Genomic DNA, 27393 nt, shown 5'->3' on the forward strand with positions numbered 1-27393 from the left:
AATGAGCACCCCTAATCCAGATGCTATGGAGAGAAAGATGAGTCTTCTAAGATGGGGAGATGACCAGATGGGGAGACCTAGGAACCAGATATAGCCACAGGGCTCACACATTCTACCTTGTCCAGGACAATCTCAGTTTTGAATAGTTAGTCTAACTGTTACACCCTAGTGTCATGGATTGAATTGTGTCCCCCAAAAATATGGGATCAATTTGGCTAGGCCATTATTCCCAGTATTGTGTGGTTGTCCACCATTTTGTCATCTGATGTGATTTTCCTATGTGCTGTAAATCCTACCTCTATGATGTTAATGAGGTGGGACAGGTGACAGTTATGTTAATGAGGAAGGACTCAATCTACAAGATTAGATTGTGTCTTGAGCCTGTCTCTTTTGAGATATAAAAGAGAGAAACAATCAGAGAGACAGGGGGACCTCATACCACCAAGAATGCAGCGCCTGGAGCAGAGCGCATCCTTTGGACCAGAGGTTCCTGCACTGAGAAGCTCCCAGACCAAGGGGAGATAGATGACAAGGACTTTCCTCCAGAGCCAACAAAGAGAGAAAGATTTCCCCTTGAGGTGATGCCCTACAATTGGATTTGTAGCCTACTAGACTGTGAGAAAATAAATTTCTCTTTGTTAAAGCCATCCACTTGTGGTATTCCTGTTACAGCAGCACTAGATGACTAAGACGCCTGGCTTCCAATTTTGGTGCAGAAAATATGATCATCATGGGTACAAGGCTACAAAGAGGGGAAAGTGGTGGCAGAGAAAGGAGAAGGACCAGGAAGCCAGGATTTGAAAAAGCATGAATGGAGCCTGTAGGGATGGGAACTGCACCCCAAACCAGTCTTAACTACCAGTCCTGGGTCCCTGAACCTGGGGACACCAGTTCAGGAGCCTAGGCCTCCCAGGAGGAAGTTCATACCTTTGAGGACGAAGCCTGAGTCCGAGATAGTTTTCTGCTGTGTCCTCCAGACATGGGCAAGGCGGAGGAAGGTGGCGGCATAGAAGCTGTTCACCACTGGGATTACCTTTTGCTGCCGATTACACTCCCTATAGGACAAGGGAGAGGATTTGCTCATGAATGGACAAAGCTGACACCTGGTGCCCTCCCACCCTTCCCAGGAGAATGGGCCTGAGCCAGCACAGACACTGGATGCCCCAACAGTGTCCTGGCGGCCTCTACATCAGAGTTGGGGAAGAGAGATGGCAGGGGAGATGGGTACATGTGGACTTGTCCAGGGCCTCCAGGAGCCAGTGGGTGAGGGAGAGAGCAGGGGAGAGCGAGGCAGGTGGGAGTTGAGTGAGGCTCTGCTGGGCCACTCCAATCAGCTGGTGGGGGGTAAGCAGTGTGGGGACTCACCTGGTGAGACATTCCTCCCTTAAGGCTTGGATTACGATGCGGGTGATATTCACTGACATCAGACAGAAGGGGAATTGCTGGAATGGAGAGGGCACCGGGTCAGTGGCAACCCCAGCTCTTGGCATGTGTGTTTACCATCACGGACAGCCTAGGGTGGCCCATGGACTTTAATGGCAATCATAGCACCAGAAGCAGCAGCGGATATTACTGAGTGCTTACACTTAATTTTCCCAAGAATCTTCCCATCTGACAGATGAGGAAACAGGTTCAGCAACCTTAGATAACTTTCCTAAGGTGTCAGAACCAGGATTCCAACTGATGTTAATGTGCACCAAAGCTGGTGTGTGTAACCCTGTGCTAGTTCTCTAGCCTCTTTGCCAGCCCACCATGAGCTCAACTTGGCCTTCAGCAGCCCCACCTCCTGGGATGAGGATGGATACAAGAGGGTCTTGGGGTCCTCGATAAAAGTGCTGTGTGGGGTGCAGTCAAGGCACTGTCATTACAAAAACTTTGAGATAGGTTATAAATAATAATTTTTTATATTTATAATATTTAAATATATAAATTTATATTAATAAAAATATAAATAAATAATAATACCTACAGTTTACATTTCCTATTATTCTATGTCCTACCTCACAGAGTTGCTCTGAAGATTAATTAAGGTCATATAAGCAAAATACTAAGCACAGCACCTGGCCTATGGCGGTGCTAACACGTTTATAATTATTACCCTTGCCATAACATGGGTAGCCGAGGTTAGTAGCAGTGCATTTATTCCTTCATGTGTAAATCCGTACTGCCTACTTAATTATCATATAATCTTACATAATGTCAGCCCCTTCCCTTGAATTTTTCAGTCTAAAAAGAAATATGGGAACAAGAATATGGTAGCGAGCATAACCAATGGCGGATCTAAACCTAGTGTTCACCCACACTCGAGAACATTCGTATAACTCCATTAAAAATCAGTGAAAAATAGGAATTTAGATCTAATGTATCTCCTTTCCTCCAGCAATCCCCTTAGAATACTAAAACCCTAAAGCTGAAATGCTGCACAGAGGCCGTATTTAGGGAACTGACTAAAAGACAGCAGAGGAAATCATGCCTGGGAATTTCTGCATTTCCACTGAAGACTCCATTTCTCTTCATGTCTCATGTTTGGGCCTCCACATATTTCAGGACTGAACTAGGACGACCAGGTCATCATTTGTGGCTGCTGCTCACATGGCCTCGCCCCTGAAGATTCCAACTCAGTAGTTCTGGCGGGAGGCCTGGGCACATGCGTTTTAAAGTTTTGACCCTGAAGTGTGCTGTGGCTGAGCCTGTCTGCTGTAGGAACCCATGGCCAGGCTGGCTGGCAGAAGATGTGGGCTCCAGGCCCAGTGCCACCATTACTAGCTACCCGGCTTTGGGCAAAAACACTTTCTCTCTCTGATGCTCACATTCCTTTGCAGTAAGGCAGAGATGTACACGGATCACCTCTGTCCTTCCTGCAGCACTGATGGAATGAAATCAGGGATGGAAAACGGCATGGAAAGCTACATGAGTTGTTATATACAAACGAGCTTTATCACAGGTGCTTCCTTTCCTGCCAGCCACTGGCCCGCATGCCCTATGTCCCTCACTTTGACTGTACGGTGGCTGGCCAGGGGTCTAAGGCTTCCACACTGCTGGAACTCATGGGAGACCTGGGCCCCAACAGCACTTCCATTTTTGGCCAATTCCCCTTTAGCAGGATGTACCACTGCTCGGCTGCTAACTGAAAGGTTGGTGGTTTGAACCCAACCAGCAGCCCTGTGGGAGAAAGACTTGGCTATCCTCTCCCGTAAAGATTATAGCCAAGAAAATCCTATGGGGCAGTTCTGCTCTGTCACATGGGGGTCGCTGTGAGTTGAAATCAACTCAATGGCACCTAACAACATCAACAACCAAGTCTTTAGCTGTCTCCTGGGCAGAGTACAGGGCTGGTTGCTGGCAGGGCTGTGTCCTCTAACTGCTCTTCTGATTTCACAGACTGTTCCCTGGAACAATCTGCATTTTCAAGACTCATAAGGATTTGACATCATTTTATTTTAAAATCTTGAAATTATTCATAGTTTAAGGAATTATAAAATAAAGCTGGAAGGGACCATGGAATTATTAGGCCAAACGCCTCATTTCATAGATGAGAAAACTGAGGCCCAGAGAGGTTGAGTGACTTGCCCCAAATCATAGCTAAACAATAATACTGCAGATGGAACTGGAATCTAGCTTCCTGGTACCTACACCAGCCTTTTATCTTATTGTATTCAGCTGCTATTCCTTCTTATTGTCTGACGTATACATTGTAGGGTAAAGATAAATCCCTCAAAGGCCAGCAGGTGAAGGAATAGGAAACAGATTGGTTAAAGTGATGAGTCTGGGTTCCTAAAGATCAAAGTATCTAGTACTTACTCTCTCATCTTGCTGTTCCCTCAGATATCTGAATGGTTCGCTCCCTTACCACATTTGAGCTCTTCCTTGAAAAAATGAGGGATTGAATTGGCAATAACCCTCTTATAAAATGTCATGGCAGAGGCATCTGACCTCCTCTAAGTTCACGAAGGGAAAGGAGAATCAAGATCAACAGCCCAAGGCTGATTCCTATGAGGCGGAGGTCAGGCATGCCTCCTCTCTTGGCCATCTTTACCAATTTTGACACCAACCATCCCTCCCAAGGCACTCTATACTTCTCTGATGGGTTCAGTAATTCATTTCAATGGCCACACAGAACTCACAGGCAACACTCATAATTATGGAGTTTATTAGGGAAGTAAGGTTACAAGTCAGGTTCAGGAACACTCAGGATACAGTTCATCCATTACGACAGCCTCTTTCCAGCCCTGCTCGCAGGCACGCCTCTCTCTGGCCCTTGGTCTCTGCCCCGCTTGGGCAAATGTTACAAAGTTCTTTTGGCTCTGCTGATAAGTGCCCTGAGGCACCCCACTCTACCAGTAAATCTCAGCCTGAAGGCACTCAGCTCTGGCTCCACTGGTTGGCAAACTTAGCTCCACCAAGTGCCTGGAGGCACCCAGCTCTGCCAGTAAGCCTCATGCCCAAAGGCACTTAGCTTTCTTGTTCAGTGGTCTGGGAAGCACACCATGCCATCTCCTGCTGCTGTCTCTCTGCCTCCGCTTCTCACTGTCTTCAGTGTTGTAGCTCTCTTGCTCTCTCTCTTTCTCAGCCTTCTGGTTTGAGGAGCTTTTCAGCACAGGGACCCCGGGTCCAAAGGACGAGCTATGTGCCTGGCTGTTCTTCCTTGGTGGTGGTGAGATCCTCTCTTTTTTGCCTCTAGGATGGCCCACTTTAAGCCCAGTGAGATGGCAAAACCGACCAATTCCCTTGGTGGGCCACAATTATCCTATTTGTACAGTCTTGCCCAATCACTTGGGTGGGAGTTATAAGACCATGTCGAGAAGGGCCACACTGTACTGCACCCCTACCCTGGCTTCACATTTCTGTAGGAAAGTGTCACAAGAGAGCCTTCATAAGCCACAAAAAAGGGAATGCCAAGGTCAGGGATGTTTTACAGGAAATATTCATTAACTGTGTGAGCTTGGGTAAGCCATTTCCCCCTTTCCTGTCTCTGAAAGGAAGGTGCTAGTCTACTGACTGGTAAGATACTCTTCAACTTTGGGCCTCTCTTATAACAAAGCAGTATCTCTGCAAGAGACCATATCATTTCACAAGCCAACTTGCGCAGTTCTCACACTTGACCTAGACATTACATTTCTCAAATATGAAGAGCCACAGCATGTGCCCACATTTTCAACTTGTGGGATCTCAGCACCAAAAGTCCAGCTTTCACTCCCTCCACTGTGTCCTGAATACACAGCCATGTGTGAAGCCTTCAGATTAAGGAGTATTTCTTCCCCAAGAAGATACAGAGATATTCAGTCAAAGCCAGAAATGACATGAGCTGTACGATTACTAGAAACCCTGGTGGAGTAGTGGTTAAGAGCTACGTCTGCTAACCAAAAGGTCAGCAGTTCAAATCCACCAGGTGCTCCCTGGAAACCCTATGGGGCAATTCTACGCTGTCCTTTAGGGTTGCTATGAGTTGGAACTGACTTGATGGCAATGGGTTTGATTTGGTTTTTCGTATGATTAATTGTTTTGCATTCAGAAAGTTTTGGATTCGAGAAGTGAGTCACCTTACTAATAGCTGTATGTATATGGGCTGATATGTAGTCAACTGACTTACAGAAACATAAGATGTTACCTTGATAACTAACTCTCACTGAATGCCTAATATGCCTGGCACTTTACATAGTTTATCTCCAACTCAGAACAACTTTACAAGGTTCTAATTATTTTTCCATGTTACAAATGAAGGATCTGAGGTTCTGAGAGTTGAGTACGTTTGACCAACAACACACACTGCTATTGCAAGTGTGTTTTTGCAACTAGGTCCTGCCTGACTCCAGCCAGACCTGTAAGATAAAATGATCTGACTAAAATGCTGTTGGTCTAACCTTGCAGCCCCTCATTCTCTGCTGTTCTCCCTCAGGAAGTATGAAAACACAGCCACCTTCCAGTTCTCTGTGAAGTGCCACTGGGGCCCGGCCTTGTCTCCTCACCAGTGAGGATCTTATTAGAGATCAAGAGTGAGCCAGTGATACACACATACACTTCCAAGCTCTGTCTACTGAGAGGACCTAGATGCAGTAAGATTCCGAGAGCAATGAGTACACCTAGCCCTCAGATCTTGGTTTCTAAATACCATTCTTTAATTAAAGCTCCTTGGAGAAGTGGCTGATGCCAGCGCTGGGACAGGGAAAATGTAACATGAGCCTGGAGCATCTTGAGGTGCCAATCTGAAAGAGATCCTAATGGTCAAAGCTGGAACAATTTGAGCAACAGAATAATGGCAGTATTGGGTTATGACCCATAGAATAAAATAAACATCCATGGGTCCACATTGATATAAAAAATGATTAAGGAAATAAATAAATGGGGAAGCAGAGACAATTCTTTCTTACAGAAAAATTTAAATTAATAAATGTAGAAGGAACGATGGAAATAGAAAATCACCATTAGAACACCACAGTAATAATTACTATGGGAAAGATCCACCAATCGATGCTGAAATTGACAGGAAAAAGTTTGAGGAGAAACAGGATATGTACATAGTCTCCAAGTATATTCCCCATGTTAATTATTCAGTATAAAGGGAAAAATAGTAACATTAAAGTGAAGAAACCCAGCCGAGACCACTTTAACCAAGTGATCAAGGCTACGTAGCATCACCAGTAATAACACACACTGACATCATGCGCTCTTGATATAAGGCACTGAGAAGATGCACATCATTGAACTCTGGGGTTCATGCTAAAAATGTATAGCCTCAATCTAATCTTGAAAAAACATCAGACAAACCCACATTGAGGAACATTCTAAAAATAACTGACCAGTACCTGTCTAATGTGTCAAGGTTTCCATCTGCAAAAAAATGAAACAAGACTCATACCACACACCAGGCACAAAAACTAACTCAAAATGGATGAAAGACCTAAATATAAAATCTAAAATGATAAAGATCATGGAAGAAAAAATAGGGACAACACTAGGAGCCCTAACAGAATATAAACCATAACTAACAATGCACATACATGCGAAGAGAAGCTAGATAAGTGGGCGCTCCTAAAAATAAAACACTTATGCTCATCAAAAGACTTCAAAAGAGTAAAAAGAGAACCTACAGATTGGCAAAAGATTTTTGGCTACGACATATCTGATCAGGGTCTAATTTCTAAAACCTACAAGGTACTGCAAAACCTCAACAACAAAAAGACAAATAACCCAATTAAAAAATGGGCAAAGGATATGGTCATGAATTGAATTGTGTCCCCCCAAAATATCTGTCAACTTAGCTGGGCCATGATTCTCAGTATTGTGTGACTGTCCACCATTTTATGTGATTTTCCTCTATGTTGTAAATCCTATCACTATGATGTAATAAGATGGATTAGCGGCAGTTGTACTGATGAGGTCTACAAGATTAGGTAGTGTCTTAAACCAGCCTCTTTTGAGATATAAAAGAAAGAAGTGAGCAGAGAGACACAGGGACCTCATACCACCAAGAAAGCAGTGCCGGGAGCAGAACGCATTCTTTGGACTCGAGATTCCTGTGCTGAGATGCTCCCAGGCCAAGGGAAAATTGATGACACGGATCTTCCTCCAGAGCCAAGATAGCCTTCTCCTGGAGCTGATGCTCTGAATTTGGACTTGTAGCCTACTCGACTGTGAGAGAATAAGTTTATCTCTGTTAAAGCCATCCACTTGTGGTATTTCTGTTACAACAGCACTAGATAACTAAGACAGATATGAACAGACACTACACCAAAGAAGACATTCAGGCGGCTAATAGATACATGAGGAAATGCCCACAGTCACTAGCCATTAGAGTAGTGAAAATTAAAACTATAAAGAGACACCACCTCACCCCAACAAGGCTGGCACTAATGCAAAAAACACAAAATAATAATAAATGTTGGAGAGATTGTGGAGAGACTGGAATTCTTATGCATTGCTGGTGGGAATGTAAAATGGTATAATCACTTTGGAAATCGATTTGGGACTTCCTTAAAAAGCTAGAAATAAAAGTTCCATACAATCCAGCAATCCCACTCCTTGGAATATTTCCTAGAGAAATAAGAGCTGTCACACAAATAGACATATGTGCACCTATGTTCACTGCAGCACTACTCACAATAGCAAAAAGATGGAAACATCCTAGGTGCCCATCAACAGATGAATGCATAAACAAATTATGGTACACACACACACAATGGAATACTACACAATGATAAAGATCAATGACGAATCCGCCAAACATCTTACAACATGGATGAATCTGGAGGACATTATGCTGAGTGAAATTAGTCAGCTGCAAAAGGACAAATGTTGTATGAGACCACTATTATAAGAACTCAAGAAAAGGTTTAAATACAGAAAAAAAAAAATCTTTGATAGTTATGAGGGTGGGGAGGGAGGGAGAGGGGTATTAACTAACTGGACAGTAGACAAGAATCACCTTAGGTGAAGGAAAGGACAACACACATTACAGGGGAAGTCAGCACAACTGGACTGAAGCAAAAGCTTAGAAGTTTCCTGAACACTACCAAACACTTTGAAAGACAGAGTAGCTGAGTCTGGGGTCTGGGGACTATGGTTTCCAGGGACATCTAGGTCAACTGGCATAACAAAGTTTATTAAGAAAATGTTTGGCATCCCACTTTGGTGAGTAGTGTCTGGGTTTTAAAAGCAGACATCTAAGAGGTATCAGTTGGTCCCAATCCACTTGGAGCAAAGGAGAATGAGGAACACCAAAAACACAAGGAAAATATTAGCTCAAGAGACAAAAGGGCCACATAAACTACAGACTCTATCAGCCTGAGACCAGAAGAACTAGATGGTACCTGGCTACCATCAATGACTGCCCTGACAGGGAACACAACAGAGAGTCCCTGATGAAGCGGGAGAAAAGTGCAGAGCAGAACTCAAATTTACGTAAAAAGACCAGACTTAATGGTCTGAATGAGATTGGAGGAATCCCCAAAACCATGGCCCCCAGACTCTCCCTTAACCCAGAACTAAAACTATTCCTGAAGCCCACTCTTCAGGCAAAGATTAGACTGGACTATAAAACATAAAATAATACTCGTGAAGAGTGTGCTTCTTAGTTCAAGCAGATACAGGAGACCAAATGGACAACTCCTGTGAGAAGGCAGGAAGGGAAACTGATTGAATGGACACAAGAAACCTGGGGTGGAAAGGTGAAGTGTGCTGTTACAGGGATTGCAACTAATGTCACATAACAATATGTGTATAAATTTTTGTATGAGAAATTAACTTGAGCTGTAAACTTTCACCTGAAGTGCACACACGCAAATGTATCAAGGTCATGAAACACAAGGAAAAACTGTGGAACTGTAACATTTTGGAACAGACTAAGGCAACATTAACAATTAAATGTAATGTGGGATCCTGGAACAGAAAAAGAACAATAAAAAAAAAAAAAAAACTGGTATAATCTGAATAAAATCTGCAGTTTAATTCACAGTATGGTATCGATGTTAATTTCTTAGTTTTGATAACTGTACTATGCAAGATGTCAGCATTAGGAAAAGCTGGGTGAAGGGTATATGGGAACTTTTTATAAACTTTGCAACTTTCTTTTTAAGTCTAAAATAATTTCAAAATTAAAGAAGTGAACCAGCACACTGGACAAAGACCACGCCTTTCCAAGAAGGTGTCAGGGCTGAAGACGGGGGTCCCAAGCACCCAGCCCTTCCTTCTTTCCAACGCTCAGCTTCCCCTCCTCCTCCGTTATTTTCCTACATCAGGGCTAACTTCATTTTGTCCTTCATATGCTCATGTCATTTACTGTAATCCACCACCCTCGTTCCAGGTCCCAATGAGTTTGCTGTACTCTAACCCCCGTAAGGCTCTGCATAGCCCTTAGTCTATCCCCATCTTTCACCGCTCCCCTACTCTTGAAATACTTCCATTGTGCCATTATCAGCAAAATTCCCTATAAATATTCGGCCTATTCTAAAACCTGGTAGTGGTTTTCTGTTCCCACAGCCTCCCTATCGCTTGGCTTGGAGGTGGGAGAGATTTCCTTCTGATGCTTTCAGACCCCTCTCCCACTTCTTCCCTATAAACCTCCAGATTTTAGATTCATGTTATCAGATAACATCACCTACTCACAAATATTCTGTAAATTTGAAGTTACATGAAAATAAAAATTACCAAACAATACCTTTCTCTAGGCCCCACTTCCCCTGCCACCTATGGCTCCATTTCTATGGTCCCCTTTCCAACAGAATTCCTTGAGAAAGTTGCTTATACTTACCATCTCCAATTCTTCCCTGTGATGGCTAAGGTTATGTATCAGCTTGGCTAGGCCATGATTTTCAGTGGTTTACCAGATATTATGTAATCATCCTCCATTTTGTGATCTGATGTGTGCAGCCAATCAGCTGAAAGGTCAATCAGTTGAAAGTCAATAGTTCAAAACCAGTTTGCATTCAATACATATGGATGCTCTGGTAAAGTTCTCTGGACCCTTCATCTGATTCTTCATCCTCTGACATGAGCCAGCAGTCTGTCACCTAACCTGCAGATCTTGGGAGTCACCAGCTCCCACAACCCTATGAGCAAACAGCCTTCTACTTGATCTGCCAATTTTGGGTTTGTCAGCCCCTGCAAACATGAGTCAGGAGATGCCTGGGATTTGGGACTTGCCAGCCTCCACAACTGGGTGAGTCACTTGTTGGAAATACATCTCTCTCCCTATATTTATATATATACAATTCACTGGTTTTGCTCCTCTAGAGAGCCCAGCCTAAGATATCCGCCCCCCATCCCCTCTTAAATCCAACCTAAATCAGGGGTTCTATCTCTACCACACCACTGAAAATGTTCTCATCAAGGTCCTTCACTGACAGATCCAGTGATTATCAGACTTCATCCCCCATCATCAGTTGCCACTTGAGACTCTGTTGATCATTCCTTCCTTACACTTCTTCACACGGCTTCTAGAAATCCATACACTTGATTTCCTCCTACCGTACTGTCCTTCCTCCTCTTCTCCCCATTCCGTTAATGTTGCAGGGCCTCAGGACTCAGTCCTTGGTCCTCTTTTCATCTACACTCACTGCTTTAGCAATCTTATTCCAGTCATGACTTCAAATTACAATCTATATCAGTGGCTCTCAGAATCCCCTGGAGGCCTTGTTAAAATACAGATTTTTGAGCTCTACCTGCCATTTCTGAGTCAACAGGCCTGGAGCAGGCTCCAGGGTTTTCATTTCTAACAAGTTCCCAGGTGATGCTGATTCTGCTGGACAGGGTACCACACCTTTAGAGCCACTGATCTCTATGCCAACAATTCCTAAATTTTAATCTCTAGTCTAGACCTTTCTCCTTAACTCCATACTCATCTATAATTACTTACCCAACATCTCCACTTAGAGATCTGTGACGGTTAAGATTGTGCGTCAACTTGGCTGGGCCATGATTCTCAGTGTTTTGGCAGTTGTATAATGTTGTGATCACTTCCCTGTTGAAATTTGATATGTGATCACCCCCATGATGGAATCTGCTCAGTGGTACCAGGGGAGTGGGGACTGTGGCAGCTCACCGCCCCCTCAGCTTTCACCTCTCTGCCTTCCACCTTCTAGTTCCTTTTCCTGCTCGCCTTGCAAAGGTTGTTGGCTTGTTCTGGATCCAGCAGCTGTCTCTTGTCTGACCTCTGGTTCTTGGGACCTGAGCTAGCAGCTTACCTGTCTATCTTGGGATGCATTGATCTTCATGGCCTGCGAGCAAGAGTCCTACTCCCCGACCTGCTCATCTTGGGTTCACCAGCTTCTGTGGCTCCGTGAATTGGGAAAGAACCCTATTCTGATCCAAGGACTTGGGATGTTCCAACCCCTACAACTGCACGAGCTGTTTCCTTAATATAAATCTCTCTCTATATATTTATACGCATTACTGGTTTTGCTTCTCCAGAGAACCCAGACTAAGACAAGATCTGACAGACCTTTCAAAATTTACATGCCATAACTGAACCATTAAACTTGCTCTGTCTTTGCCTTTTGGTTAATGGCAACTATCTTTCCAGTTGCTCACACTGAAAATCATCACTGACTCCTCTCATCTTCTTAAACCCACATGTAATCCAGCAAGAAAAAAAGCTGGCTCTCTTCTCTTAAGCCTGTGTGCTCGAGATTCTAAATCCAGAATCTGACCCCTCTGCACCACCTCCTCTGAGAATACTGTGGTCCAAACCAGCATCAGCTCTAACTTGGATTATTATAAAAGTCCTCACTATAGCAAAGATGTCACCTTGAAGACTAAGGTGCGCCTGACCCAAGCCACGGTATTTTCAATCACATCATATGCATGTGAAAGCTGAACAATGAATACGGAAGACCAAAGAAGAATTGACACCTTTGAATTGTGGTGTTGGCGAAGAATATTGAATATGCCATAGACTGCTAAAAGAGCGAACAAACCTGTCTTGGAAGAAGTACAACCAGGATGCTCCTTAGAAACAAGGATGCTGAGACTGCGTCTTACATAATTTGGACATGTTGTCAGGAGGGATTAGTCCCTGGAGAAGGACATCATGTTTGGTAAAGTACAGTGTCAGCAGAAGAGAGGAAGACCCTCAGTGAGATGGACTGACACAGTGGCTGCAACAATGGGCTTAAGCATAACAACGATTGTGAGCATGGTGCCGGACCAGGCAGTGTTTCGTTCTGTGGTACATAGGGTCACTATGAGTCGGAACTGACTCAACGACACCTAACAACAACAACACTATAGACTATTCTCAACCTAGCTGCTGGCATGATCCATTTAAAAATGTAAGTCAGATCATATCACTCTGCTTTCAAAACCCTGCCATGGCTCCTCTATTTAATCAGACCAAAATCTAAAGCCTTTGCCATGGCCCACAAGGCTCTACGCCCCGTCACCTCCATGACCTCCTCTCTTACTGCTCTCCCGTGCTGCTTCTGCTCCCGCTGGCTCCCCAGCATCTCTGCACATGCCAGACATGCTCCTTCCTTTGGCTCTTTGCCTTAGTTGTTCCCTCTGCCTGGAATGCTCTTTCCCCAGATATCACCTTGGTAATATCTCCACCTCCTTCAAGGCTTGGTTGAAATCTCACCTTCTCACAAGAGTTACCCTGACTGCCCTATGTGATATTTAACCCCCCTCAGGCCCCCGTTCTGCTAACCCTGCCCTACTTGTCCTTTTCCCTTAGTGCTTATCACCTTCTAGCACAGCCTATAATTCAGTTATTTATTATGCTTGTTGTCTTGTCTCCTCTGCCAGAAGGCAAGCTCCACAAGGTACGGGTCTTTGTTGTATTCACTGATGTATCCCAAGTACCAAGAACGAGTACCTAGCACAGGAGATACTGAATTTGTTCAGAGATTTCAGCAAATGAATGAATTTCAGGTCCCATGAGTCTGGGATAGACAAATGGCACGAAAACAGGTTAAATGTGTTTTCAAGAGGGACTACTATGTTTTCCCACCTGGGAAAACCATCCAATCCAATCCCAGAGAGTAGACTGGAGGCAGAAATAAAAGGGCTACAGAAGGCAGACTCTGGCCTGTTGGTAAATCTGTGTCACCTGGCCCAAGGTAAATCTTCTCCTTCTGAGCAAATAAAGGCTAACTCTCCTCCCCTGGATTAGGAGAGACTACCAACACTGTGCAAAGGACTTCTTCAGGGAGCAGAGTGAGTTAAGAGCAGCAATTGTGCTAAGTGGTTTTGTATATTATCCCAACTAATTTTCTCAATAACTCAACTGAAGTTTCTAGATCTCCATTCTACGGATGAGGAAACCAAGGCTCTGAAAAGTTGAAGAGCTTGCTTGAGACACACAGCTAATGAGTGGTGGAGCTCACATTCCAATCCAGGTCAGACTGATAGTGGCCATCCAGCTGTCCCATGAGCTCTCAGCAATTAGAGCTATCTACCTGTTAGGCCTTCCTGGCTGGCTCAGGAAAGCTCTGCAGCTCAGGTCCTAGCTCCACAGCCCTCTCCTCTGGCTTCCCAACAAAGCCATACCTGGATATGGTGACGAGACAGTTGCAAAATCTCCTGTGCCATCAGCAAGGTCTTCGAGTCCATCACCAGGTACAGCAGGTGCAGGAGGGCAAGGAAGCCTGCCCCTCTCAGATCTGTGGCTGGATTTGCTCCTGTAACAGAAACCACCAGGAAAATGGGTGGGACAGTGAGTAATACTTCATGAGGTCTCTGCTCCCTGGAGCTTCAAGGGCTTGGTTGGGAAGCTGCCTCTGGCATGAGGAGCCCAGGCTCACTTCCTACCATACTCCTGTGACTGACCAGGGGTGAAGGGGCCAAACAAGCTGGCCCTCCAGTGGTCTGGGGGAGCCTTCTACATATGTTGACCTGGAAGTTGGCTTGCTGCTGCCCTTGATCCTCTGCAGTTATTTCTCCACACACCAGCCAGAGTGATTCTTTAAAAATGGATCCTGGACTTCTGGTTCTTGGACAAGATGAAGTAGATGGTCTTCTCTCTATCCCTCCCACTAAGCACAACTAAAAACTCTGGAAATTAATATATAAAACAAACGAGAAGACTCTGAAAGGTGGAGAGAAGAAGGTAGACTGGCTAATAACCTTGGGACCTGAGAAATGACATGCGTTTTCTGAACTTCTTTTTGCCTAATACAGAAATGCCAATGAGAGCAGCCAAAAAGAGCCCCAAGGAAAACATGTTCTCTCTAACCAAAAGATCAGGAAAGGGGCAGCATGGCAAGACAGAAAGCTTTTGCCAATATCCACCCTACTCCAGCCAAACACCATGGAAAACACTGTGGCCCCATGCCCAGCCTCCCTCAGCAAAGACTGAATGGGAAGCCCAGGCTTCTATCCTGGCCCAACTGTAATGAGGTGCTCCTCAGCTCCACCAAGGTTGTGACAGAGAAGGCTCAGGGGATCTGGGACTTTCATCCCTCCTCAGTGGTAAGGACCCCCTGCACCCTCTGTGATGTCAGTGGAGGCCATACGGGAACAGCGACAAGGCACCCCTGCCCCTCCCAGCTAGGGTGGTATCACCGGAGGCCAAGTGGGGTACTAGACTTCCACCTTCACCTGGTAGTAATGAGGTGAGCACCCCCCTTTCCTTGCCAGCATGATGTCAGAGGCCTGTTAAAATAGATTTAATAAGATCCATGATGCATAACATAACAGCTAAATGTCTAGAATATAACATAAAATCACTTGTCACACCAAGAACCAGGTAAATCTCAATTTGAATGAAAAAAGACAATCAACAGACACCGACACTGAGATAACACAGATGTTGTAATTATCTGACAAGGATTTTAAAGCTGCTGTAGTGGGGAAAATAACAACCTCTTGAAAATGTCCACAACCTACCCCCCAGAACCTGTGAATACATTACCCTGAATGGCAAAGAGGAATTAAGGTTGCTAGTCAGCAGACAGGGAACTTATCCTGGATTAACTAGGTGGGCCCAAAGTAATCAGAACAGTCCTTAAAAGTGAAAGGAGGAGGCAGAAGCACAGTCAGAGAAAGAGTTGTAAGGATGGAAGCAGGGTCAGAAAGTGGCTATATTGCTTGTTTTGAAGACAGAGCAAAGGGCCACAAATCATGGATGCAGGCAGCCTCTAGAAGCTGGAAAAGGCAAGAAAACAGATTCTCTCCTACATCCTCCAGAAGGAATGCAACCCTGCTGACACCTTGACTCTAGCCTAGTGAGACCTGTGTTGAACTTACGACACCCAGAACTGTAAAATAATAAATCTGTGCGGTTTTCAGCTGCCAAGGTTGGCATAATTTGTTACGGCAGCAATAGAAGACAAATATAACAGCTAAAATAAAAATGTTTCAATGAGCAATTATTGAAACAAATGTAAAAATAGAAAGTTTCAGCAAATAAGTAGAAAGTCTCAGTAAATAAAGAGAAGATATAAAGAAGAGCTGATTGGAAACTTTAGAACTGAAAAATCCAGTAATTAAAATGTAAAACTCACCAGGTGGGCTCAAGAGCAGAACAGAGATAATGGAGGAAAGAATCAGTGAACCTGAAGACAGAACAATAGAAATTATCCACTCTAAACAACAGATCGGGGTGGGGGGGAACAAGAGACTGAACTTTTTGCCTAATACAGAAACGCCAACGAGAGCAGCCAAAAAGAGCCCCAAGGAAAACAGCCCCATGATAATAACAAAAGATCTACCATTTATGTCATCAGGTCCCACAGTAGAGGAGAGGGAGTGTGGGGCTGGAAAAAAAGCACTTGAGGAAATAATGGTTGGAAATTGCCCAAATTTGGCAAAAGACATAAGCCTAGATTCAAGAACCTAAGCTAACCCCAAACAGAATAAACCCAAAGAAATGCATGCCAAGACACATTACAGTCAAACTCCTGAAAACTAAAGACAAAGAAAAGATCTTGAAAGCAGAGGGACAGCAACAACACCTCACCTATAAGGGAGAAATGATTCAAATGAGAGCAGACTTCTCACTGAAACCTATGGACGTCAGAAGGAAGTAGCACAACATTGTTTTCAGGGCTGAAAGAAATGCGATATCACCTGGAGTTTCATATCCAGTGAAACTATCCTTCATGAACGAAAAGGAAATGAGGACATTCACAGATGAAGGAAAACTAGGATAATTTATCACTAGCAGACCTACCCTATGAGGATGGCTAAAAGTTGTTCTTGACACTCAGTTTCTGTTAACAGCGGTAGAATAATTTGCAAAAGGATAGTGGTAATGGCTACACAACATGATGAACTTAATCAGTGTCACTGAATTATACATGTAAATATTGCTGAATTGGCAAATGTTATACATATACATGGTTTTACTACACAAAAAAAGATGTTGAAACGGAAAGGAAATGATGAAAGGAGTCTTGGAATATCAAGAAAGAAGAAAGAACAACAGAGAGTATATAAGGGTAAATATAACAGACCTCCCTTTTGTTGAGTTTTTAAAACTATGTTTGATGGCTAAACAAGTATCATAACATTGTCTGATGTGACTGTCAATGTATACAGAGGAAATATTTAAGACTACTATAGATGGGAAGGATAAAGGGGCTTAAACACATCAATACCAACAGACCATCAATTAATGATGGGTATAAAGCTTTAAAAAAAAAAAAAAATTTTTTTTTTTTATAAAGCTTTATATAAAGCTTAAGTTTTTAAAAAGAAGATAGTTTCCTATTCTATACAAATGTAATTTGATATAATTTTGAACAAAAAAAGTAGCACAATCCAGAAACAGTTGAAATCATTTTGATTTACTCAAAAAATAAAATAAAAATTTCACCAGTATTTAAAAAAAAAAAAGAGGGACAAAAATTCCAAACCACACCTCTGCAATGACTTCCCAGCTCACTCAGAGTAAACATTTTATAATGTTTTTTTTTTTTACAAGGCCGCAAGTGGTTTTTTCTCCCATCACTCTCTTCTCGGTTACTCCACTTCAGCCACACTCCTTGCTATTTCTCAAGCAGAGCAAGTATGTTCCACCTCAGGGCCTTTGTATTTGCTGCACCCTCTTCCCGGAATGCTTTCCCCCAGATGTCTTATCTCATGGTGATGGCCTGACTGGAAGAGGACTAGCTGGCTTCTCAGCCTAGTTCTAGAATCAGGGCCAAGGAAAAGATGAACCATTCCTCTCTCTCACCCTGAAAGCCAAGATCTTCCCAGTGGTCTCCATGGAGGGCACAGTCAAACTTGGAGCCGGTCAGCTTCCTGTAGATGGTCTGGAGGATTCGGCCATGTACTGGGTCTTGGCTATCCAGGCCACCTGCCCCAAAACACACCCATACCCCTGGTCAGATTGCCCCTTAGGGGAGGACTAGATGCTTCTCAGAGGATGGTACAGTCAAGATGGATCTGGCCTGTGCTCAAGACACCCAATTCTCCCACAATTGGACCCCTCAGCTCCCACTCTCTTTCCCCTCAACAGGATACATGAAAGACCCCTGGTTAGCCTCAGCATCAGGGTGAGCAAACAGTACTCTCTGCATGAGCACACTGCAGCACCTGCCCTGTGGCAGCACCCGTGCTGGGTTGGGGCTGGCACTCACACTGGGCAATGGTCAGGACCAGGTCCCTTTCTTCATGGAGGCCCTGGTGGAGCTTTGGAGGACCGAAGAGGATGTGCCGCAGGGCGGCAAGCCCAGTCCTTCGAATGGTTGGCTGAATTCTTTTCTGGGGAGGAAGTTAGAGGCAATGGAGACAGTGCTGGGTTCACCTACCTTAATGAACTTACCATCGAACCTACACACAGGGACAGTTCTAGTGGAAAGAAGCAGTTCTCACCAACTGGCTAGCCTCAGGGCCAGGGAAAGGGGGCAGAAGCTGTGTTGAGCACACACTAAGTCTCTGGAGACAGGCTCTTACAGCTCACAGGGTCTTTGCAAGCAGAAAGAGCTGTCCCCGGGTCCAGGCATCATCAGCCAGTTCTCTGCATTTAGCCTTTTGAGCTTTCCCACAACTAGCTGTTCCTGACTCACAGTGAGGCTAGGGGAGTCCCTGGGTAGTGCAAACAGTTAACATGCTCAGCTAACTGGAAGGTTGGAAGTTCGAGTTCACCCAGATGTACTCAAGAAGAAAGGCCTCCCAATCTACTTCCAAAACATCAGCATTGAAAACCCCGTGGAGCGAAGTTCTATCCCAACACACATGAGTCGGAACCGACTCCACAGCAACTGGTTCGGTGAGGCTAGAGACGCCCAGCTGTAGGGAACGCCTGTGTGGTCAGACAAGAGCCAAGCCAGGTTTCCCAGCGGCTGCTTTTACCCTTTGTCTGCTGTCTCTCTCTGTAAAGGGTGTAGGTCACAAAATCAGGCAGCCTCTCAACTTCCAGGGTGAGGGAGCCAGCGGGGAGGGGAGTTCGGTGGGCAGTTTAGTGGAGCTTGATGCCTCTGCCTGCGGGGTTGCTGGAGCCTTCCGTCTGGACCGCAATCAGCACTGCCTCAACCAGGTTATGCTAGCTTCTTGTGGCTTAGGGCCATTGTCACAAGCCTTAAAATATTCTGATTTTGGCAGCTTCTGGCTCTCTGTGTCCCTCAATCCAACCCTAGTCCTGTTTTTTCAGTGTCTCTCTTGAGCCTGGTTTTAGACCGAAAATCTGAAAGCACATTCTCCTAAACTTACGACTGGTCACTCAGGATGCCCCAGAAAGCCCCGCAGCTTGTATTCCCCCCACTACTCCTTCTTTTTCCAACCTGACATATTTCTTAAATTCCCAAATAGCTACTGGTTCCTGAGGGAATGGTATGTTTTCCTATACTGGCCAGGAATTATTCAGCTCCCTGGGCAGGATGCCTTGCTTCCCCCCAAGGAACTACCTAGCATTTGATTCCATTCCTAAGAGGGAAGAGCAGGGAAACAGCAACAACGGCCCCTGTATCACAGGGCCACAGGGTCTCCATGAGTACAGGCCCAGAGAGGCCTCCAGGGCACTGCACGAGGCATGGGTCCTTGGCTACCATGATCCTGTGCCCCCAGAGCCTTAGGTAAGATAGGGCCCTCGACTGGAAGTTTCCATCTTGTCTGCTCAGTGCCCTGTCCTGGTGGAACGGAAACCTGGCTCCTGGGAAGAAGCTGCTTTGCTTGAGACCCCAATTCCCTACAGCCATACCTTGAAGGAGGAGAGGTCTGTAGTCTGGAAATGCCACAGGGCCTCACTGAAGGAGATTAGCTGCCCAGGCTGGTCTGAACTGGCCCGGCTCCCTGTGACAAAAGAGAAGACACTCCAGGATTTATAACGGTAGCCATCCTGTCAGCACCATTTACAGAGGGACTTCTGGTTGTCACCTCCAATCCAAGCACTGGCTTCAGAGTGCAAACATTAGATACCTACAGTCACAACCAATCCTCTTTTGAGGGGCTGGCGTTATCTGCTGGGCTGATTCCCTTTTGGGACCAGACTGTTCACAGGCTTCCTAGGCAGCCCTCTGTAGTGAGTCGGGATAGATCTGCCCTGCAGGGAACTCCCTAAATTCCACTCACCTGTGAGGGGGCAAGTCCCTGGCTGCAGTAGATACCCACCTAGGAGCGGGCCACCAGTGAGCTTAGGAGCCTTTCCTAATTTCTACTTTGCTCCTTCTCATGCCTGTATATGAGCCCTCCTCATACTCTGTTGTAGCCCACAGGGAACTAGCTTATCAGTTAGCAATACGGGGGGACAGCTGATAAAGCCCATGGAGCATCCCTCCAGGAGCTCAGGTGGGGCTCCAGCTGGGTGGGTCCTAGTTCTCTTCTCTTACAGCTCCTTCCAAACCTCTCTCACAAAGAGACACAAGTCAGTTTTTACCCAGCCCTCAGAGCCTTCCAGCGGATGGTTTCAGCCCCCATCCCCCAGGGACTTCCGTGTGCAGTGAACAACCTGCTCTACCTTCTGCAGTGCCCTGGCTGCCTGCTTCCATCCTCTGCCCACCCTCGTCACTCTGCAGAGGCTGAATCTGACCCAGGTCCTCCCTGTCTTCTCCCAGGGCTGGGTGGGCGATGGGCAGGATGGTGGCCCTCTCCTGACAGCATTCATTCCTAGTTCCCCCTGCAGCAGAATGTCATGCTGGTATTTGAAAAGGAGACTTTACATCATGTAGCTAAAATGACAACACTGGAAATCTGTCTCCTAATCCCAGAGTCGCAGAACCATTTTTTACACCTGAAGATGGTGCCATTGCTGCCAGCAGCGCTGTGTGAAGGTCGTGCTGTGCCTACAGTTACCTGTCTCCGGCTGGATGCTGTCCACGGCTTCCCATTCTTCTTGGGCTCTGAGCACCTCTGAGCTTATGACTACAACAGTGAGAAAAGGAAACACTGAGGTCTAGGTATGTCAGGATCACTGCGGCAGCCCCCAATCTTGTCTGCTTGCCTTCTGTCTTGTCTCTCTCCAATCCCCCTTCACATAGCTGGCTGAGTGAGCTATCCCAAAGGCAAATCTGATGTCAACCCCTTCTCAAGACCCTCCAGGGATTCTCCATAACCCTCAAGGTAACGCCAAAACTCTTTAGCACAGCACCTAAGTACCTCTATAACCTGGATCCTTCTCACCTCCCAGCTTTGCCCTCGGGCTCTACAGACCTTGCTGAAGGTTCCCAACAAGCTCTACCCCCTCCCACTTTAGGTGCCTTGGCTCAGGCTACGCTCCCCTTACTGACCAGCCAGGAGCCTAGGACTCTAACCTTTACTTCCAACCCCTGCTGGCGTAGCCCCTTCTCAGTCCTCAGTTAACTCTGATATCACCCTCACTGGATGTTGTCTTTCACCTCATCAGTCTGGACTAGGAGCCACTCCTGACAGATGCTGATACCCAGTGCTTATCATACAGTGCTGGAACTGTCTCTCCCACTAGTCTGTGGGCTACATGAGGGCAGGCTTCTCCAGAACCTAGCACAGTGCCTGACACGTGATAGGCGCTCAGCAAACGTTTGATGAATGAAAGAATGAAAGCACAATACCAAAAACCAAACCAGTTGCCTTAAGTAGATTCTGACTCATGAAGACCCCATGTGTGTCAGAGTAAAATTGTGCTCCATAGGGTTTTCAGTGACTGGTTTTTCAGAAGTGGATCACCAGGCCTTTCTTCTGAGGGGCTGCTGGGTAGACTTGAACCACCAACCTTTTGGTTAGCACCCCAGTGCTTAACCATTTGTGCCACCCAGGGCCACTGAAAGCACAAGAAGAGGGGAAAAGCAGCAGGACAGGTTCTCGAGAGCCACCGCACTCTATTTTAAATCTCCACCACTTACTAGCATTTCCCTGGGCAAGTTACTTAATCATCTGTAATTTCTCATGAGAGAGCTGTGAGTATGAGGTAATTCTACAACTTGGAAGAGTATGTGGCACAAAGGTAAGAGTTCAAAACATGTTAGCTGTTATTACTGATACAACCATGGGCTCAGGTCCAGCAGAGCAAAGGACAGCTGTAGCAGGTGAGGTGGGGCCAGAGGTCCTGAATGATTGGATTTCTAGAAAATTCAATCTTGCCAGCCCCAAACTAGACAACTCCAACAGAATACGGAATACTCGACTTTGGATGGTCAAGAACAAAACATGCTGGACCCTTGGGAGATGAAAAGAAGGGGCAAAGGGGCTGAATAAAAACAGAAGAGTGGAACAACAACAATGAATGCTTATTATGAGGCTGGAAAGGGTCCCCTCACTCTTCACCACCCCCTACACACAGCTTTATTGATTTTTCCCTCTTCAAATCCTCATCTACCTCAAGAAAAAGTTTAAACACAGAGAAAAACATTCTTTGATGGTTATGAGGGTGGGAAGGGAGGGAGAGGGGTATTCACTAACTAGATAGTAGACAGGAGGTCAGCACAACTGTACTAAACCAAAAGCTAAAAAGTTTCCTGAATACAATGAAATGCTTTGAAGGCCAGAGTAGCAGGGACAGGGGCCTGGGGACCATGGTTTCAGGGGACATCTAGGCCAACTGGCATAACAAAATGTATTAACAAAACGTTCTGTATCCCACTTTGGTGAGTGGGCAACTCCTCTCTGGAGGCAAGATGAGAAGCCAGAAGGGGACTGGAGCTAGTTGAATGGACATGGGGAATACAGGGTGGAGAGGAGGAGTGTGCCATTTCATTAGGGGGAGGGTAGCTAGGAGTACATAGCAAGGTGTGTATAAGTTTATGTATGAGAGACTGACTTGATTTGTAAACCTTCACTTAAAACACAAAAAAAGAAAAAAAAAAAACCCTCTTCTACACCCTGTCAAATCCTCAGCAACGTGATCAGTCTTGAACCCCTCACACTTCACCTACAAACAACTTGATCAAAGATTGTGAGCCAGGAGGTGAAGCCTCGGCAATAAAGGTATGAGCATTTGACGTCATAGCAGGTTGGTCAACAGAAAGTACAAGGTCTCAACTAACAATATCAATCTGGTGCCTAAAAATTGGACACAAACATCCAGACTGTACAAAAGCTTCTCTTTCCTTCCTCTTGAAACCAGGGATGCTCCTCCTACTTCTGATGGGGATCCTGGCGTAATACTATTCTCCCCTGACCAACAACAGAACATGGGGAGAAAGGACAAATCTTTAGGATAACAAACACAGCTGACATTAGTACGATTCTTTATCTTTTATCCATGTTTCAACTGCCTCCTTTATTTGGGCTTTATTCCATTTACTCATGAGCATACAACATTGCTGTTTTAGCCTGCCTATTAATTTAAATTGGAGTCCTTGGGCAGTGTAAATGGTTAATGAGCTCAGCTGCTAAATGAAAGGTTGGAGGTTCAAGTCCACCCAGAAGCACCTTGGAATAAAGGCCTAGTGAGTTACTTCCAAAAAAATGAACCATTGAAACCACTACGGAGCACAGTTCTACTCTTACACACGGGTTCACCACGAGTCAGAATTAATTCAACGGCAACTGGTTTTCTTATTAATTTAAATTAGCCGAGAGCAATGTACAAAATTTTTTTTATTGTTTCATACAATTAAAAGTATCTGGCACACAACATCATTTTAAATGTAGAGAACCTGAAAGCATTTCCCTTGAGAACGGGAACCAGACAAGGATGCCCTTTATCACTGCTCTTATTCAACATTGTGCTAGAGGTCCTAGCCAGAGCAATTAGGCTGGATAAAGAAATAAAGGGCATCCGGATTAGCAAGGAAGAAGTAAAATTATCTCTATTTGCAGATAACATGATCTTACACATAGAAAACCCTAAGGAATCCTCCAGAAAACTACTGAAACTAATAGAAGAGTTTGGCAGAGTTTCAGGTTACAAGATAAACATACAAAAATCACTTCGATTCCTCTACATCAACAAAAATAACACCGAAGAGGAAATCACCAAATCAATAACATTCACAGTAGCCCCCAAGAAGATAAAATACTTAGGAATAAATCTTACCAAAGATGTAAAAGACCTATACAAAGAAAACTACAAAGTACTAGAGCAAGAAACTAAAAGGGACCTACATAAGTGGAAAAACATACCTTGCTCATGGATAGGAAGACTTAACATAGTAAAAATGTCTATTCTACCAAAAGCCATCTATATATACAATGCAATTCCGATCCAAATTCCAACGACATTTTTTAATGTGATGGAGAAACAAATCACCAACTTCATATGGAAGGGAAAGAAGCCCTGGATAAGTAAAAGCATTACTGAAAAAGAAGAAGAAAGTGGGAGGCCTCATTCTACCTGATTTTAGAACATATTACACAGCCACAATAGTCAAAACAGCCTGGTACTGGTACAACAACAGGCACATAGACCAATGGAACAGAATTGAGAACCCAGATATAAATCCATCCACGTATGAGCAGCTGATATTTGACAAAGGACCAGTGTCAGTTAATTGGGGAAAAGATAGACTTTTTAACAAATGGTGCTGGCATAACTGGATATCCATTTGCAAAAAAATGAAACAGGACCCATACCTCACACCATGCACAAAAACTAACTCCAAGTGGATCAAAGACCTAAACATAAAGACTAAAACGATAAAAATCATGGAACAAAAAATAGGGACAACATTAGGAGCCCTAATACAAGGCATAAACAGAATACAAAACATTACTAAAAATGACGAAGAGAAACCAGATAACTGGGAGCTCCTAAAAATCAAACACCTATGCTCATCTAAAGACTTCACCAAAAGAGTAAAAAGACCACCTACAGACTGGGAAAAAAGTTTCAGCTACGACATCTCTGACCAGCGCCTGATTTCTAAAATCTATATGATTCTGTTAAAACTCAACCACAAAAAGACAAACAACCCAATTAAAAATTGGGCAAAGGATATGAACACGCACTTCACTAAAGAAGATATTCAGGGGGCTAACAGATATGTGAGAAAATGCTCTCGATCATTAGCCATTAGAGAAATGCAAATTAAAATTACGATTAGATTCCATCTCACTCCAACGAGGCTGGCATTAATCCAAAAAACACAAAATAATAAATGTTGGAGAGGCTGCGGAGAGATTGGAACTCTTATACACTGCTGGTGGGAATGTCAAATGGTACAACCACTCTGGAAGGTGATCTGGCATTTCCTTAAAAAGTTAGAAATAGAACTACCATACAACCCAGAAATCCCACTCCTCGGGATATATCCTAGAGAAATAAGAGCCTTTACATGAACAGATATATGCACACCCATGTTTACTGCAGCACTGTTTACAATAGCCAAAAGCTGGAAGCAACCAAGGTGTCCATCAACGGATGAATGGATAAATAAATTACGGTATATTCATACAATGGAATACTATGCATTGATAAAGAACAGTGAGGAATCTGTGAAACGTTTCATAACATGGAGGAACCTGGAAGGCATTATGCTGAGTGAAATTAGTCAGATGCAAAAGGACAAATATTGTATAAGACCACTATTATAAGATCTTGAGAAATAGTTTAAACTGAGAAGAACACATTCTTTTGTGGTTATGAGAAGGGGGAGGGAGGGAGGGTGGGAGAGGGTTATTTACTGATTAGATAGTAAACAAGAACTACTTTAGGTGAAGGGAAGGACAATACTCAATATAGGGAAGGACAGCTCAACTGGACTGGACCAAAAGCAAAGAAGTTTCCGGGATAAACTGAATGCTTCGAAGGTCAGCAGAGCAAGGGTGGGCGTTTGGGGACTGTGGCTTCAGGGAACACGTAAGTCAATTGGCAAAATAAATTCTATTAAGAAAACATTCTGCATCCCACTTTGGAGTGTGGTATCTGGGGTCTTAAATGCTAACAAGTGGCCATCTAAGATGCATCAATTGGTCTCAACCCACCTGGATCAAAGGAGAATGAAGAACACCAAGGTCACAAGATAATTATGAGCCCAAGAGACAGAAAGGACTACATGAACTAGAGACTTACATCATCCTGAGACTAGAAGAACTAGATGGTGCCTGTCCACAACCGATGACTGCCCTGACAGGGAGCATAACAGAGAACCCCTGAGGGAGCAGGAGAACAGTGGGATGCAGACCCCAAATTCTCATAAAAAGACCAGACTTAATGTTCTGACTGAGACTAGAAGAATCCCAGCAGTCATGGTCCCCAAACCTTCTGTTGGCCCCGGACAGGAACCATTCCCAAAGACAACTCATCAGACACGGAATGGACTGGACAATGGGTTAGAAAGAGATGCTGATGAGGAGTGAGCTACTTGTATCAGTTGGACACTTGAGACTCTATTGGCATCTCCTGTCTGGAGGGAGATGGGAGGGTAGAGAGGGTTAGCAACTGGCAAAACGGTCATGAAAGGAAAGACTGGAAGGAGGGAGCGGGCTGACTCATTAGGAGGAGAGTAAATGGGAGTATGTAGCAAGGTGTATATAAGTTTATATGTGAGAGACTGACTTGATTTGTAAACTTTCACTTAAAGCACAATAAAAATTATTAAAAAAAAATCCTACCTCATTAAAAAAAAAAAAGTATCTGGCACCTAAATGCCTGTTGTATTCAAATATAAAACACCTTGATATTTAAGGTAAAATCTGTAAAAAATGTTGGGTTCATCATCATATAATAAAGACAAAGTTAAATTAAAAGAAGCTTCACAGACCTCCAAATTATTTTTCTACATTAGAATGTTTTTAAAAAGCATCATATTTGTATAGGCTACATTTTTAGTTAGCAGGAGTTAAAGATAACTAGCAATATTAATATTAATCAGCACTCACTATGATTCATACTCTATGTGCTAAGTACTTTATTTAAATGATCTCATTTAATCCTTACAAAATTCCTGTAATACAGGTTCTGATATATTCCCTGTTTTATAGCTGAAGAAAGTGAGGGGTAGAAAGGTTAAGAAACTTGCTCAAGGTCATATAGCTGGTGGGGGACAGAGTTGGGATTTAAGTCAGGATATTGGACCCCAAGAATGGTGCTTCTGACTTGGTGTGTGTGCCTTTCTCTGTAAGAAATTCGCAAGTGGAATGAGCTTAAATATAGTATAGGAAAAAGCCATGTGAAGCAGATAAAGTAGGATACTTTCTCAATGCCTTTTCACATATTCATCTCATGTCCCTTTCATAACATCCCTTTGAGGGTACGGGAGATATTAGTATCTCCACTGTAGAAACAGAAATGATATGACTTGTCTAAAGGCGCACTGAAGGTCACTACCCAAAACCTACTGCCGTCAAGTGGATCCCCACTCATAGCAACCCTATAGGACCGAGTAGAACTGTCCCCATAGGGTTTCTGTAAATCTTTACGGAAGCAGACTGCCATATCTTTCTCCCGAGGAGCTGCTGGTGGGTTCGAACCACTGACCTTTTGGTTAGCAGCCGAGTGCTTTAACCACCGCAGCATGAGGGCTCCTTTACTAGGTCACTAGCAGAGAAGAATGAGAACTCAGGTCTTTGACTCTTAATCAGTATTGATTCTATTTTTCTTAAGGAATGATAAATCTACAGAATTCTGTGGGACAAGGAGTGAGAGAAATTCAAATGATGAGAAGA

The 27393-nt window shown here is 44.3% G+C and overlaps 1 protein-coding gene across 4 annotated transcripts in view; it reads right to left on the bottom strand.

Moving 5' to 3' along the window:
• Positions 1 to 27393, bottom strand: part of ELMOD3 (ELMO domain containing 3) — a 35384-nt gene that overhangs the window by 1346 nt on the left and 6645 nt on the right. For all 4 annotated transcript variants that reach the window (XM_049856633.1, XM_049856631.1, XM_049856634.1 and 1 more), the window contains 7 exons: positions 20665 to 20733; positions 19574 to 19665; positions 18015 to 18138; positions 17609 to 17731; positions 13981 to 14111; positions 1366 to 1442; positions 928 to 1055 (listed from right to left, as the gene is read on the bottom strand). In XM_049856633.1, the coding sequence (XP_049712590.1) occupies positions 928 to 1055; positions 1366 to 1442; positions 13981 to 14111; positions 17609 to 17731; positions 18015 to 18138; positions 19574 to 19665; positions 20665 to 20733 (744 nt within the window). The remainder of the gene's footprint in view (positions 1 to 927; positions 1056 to 1365; positions 1443 to 13980; positions 14112 to 17608; positions 17732 to 18014; positions 18139 to 19573; positions 19666 to 20664; positions 20734 to 27393) is intronic.

The sequence above is a fragment of the Elephas maximus genome, chromosome 17 (assembly GCF_024166365.1).
Source record: "Elephas maximus indicus isolate mEleMax1 chromosome 17, mEleMax1 primary haplotype, whole genome shotgun sequence".
In the NCBI taxonomy this organism is placed as follows: Eukaryota; Metazoa; Chordata; class Mammalia; order Proboscidea; family Elephantidae; genus Elephas; species Elephas maximus.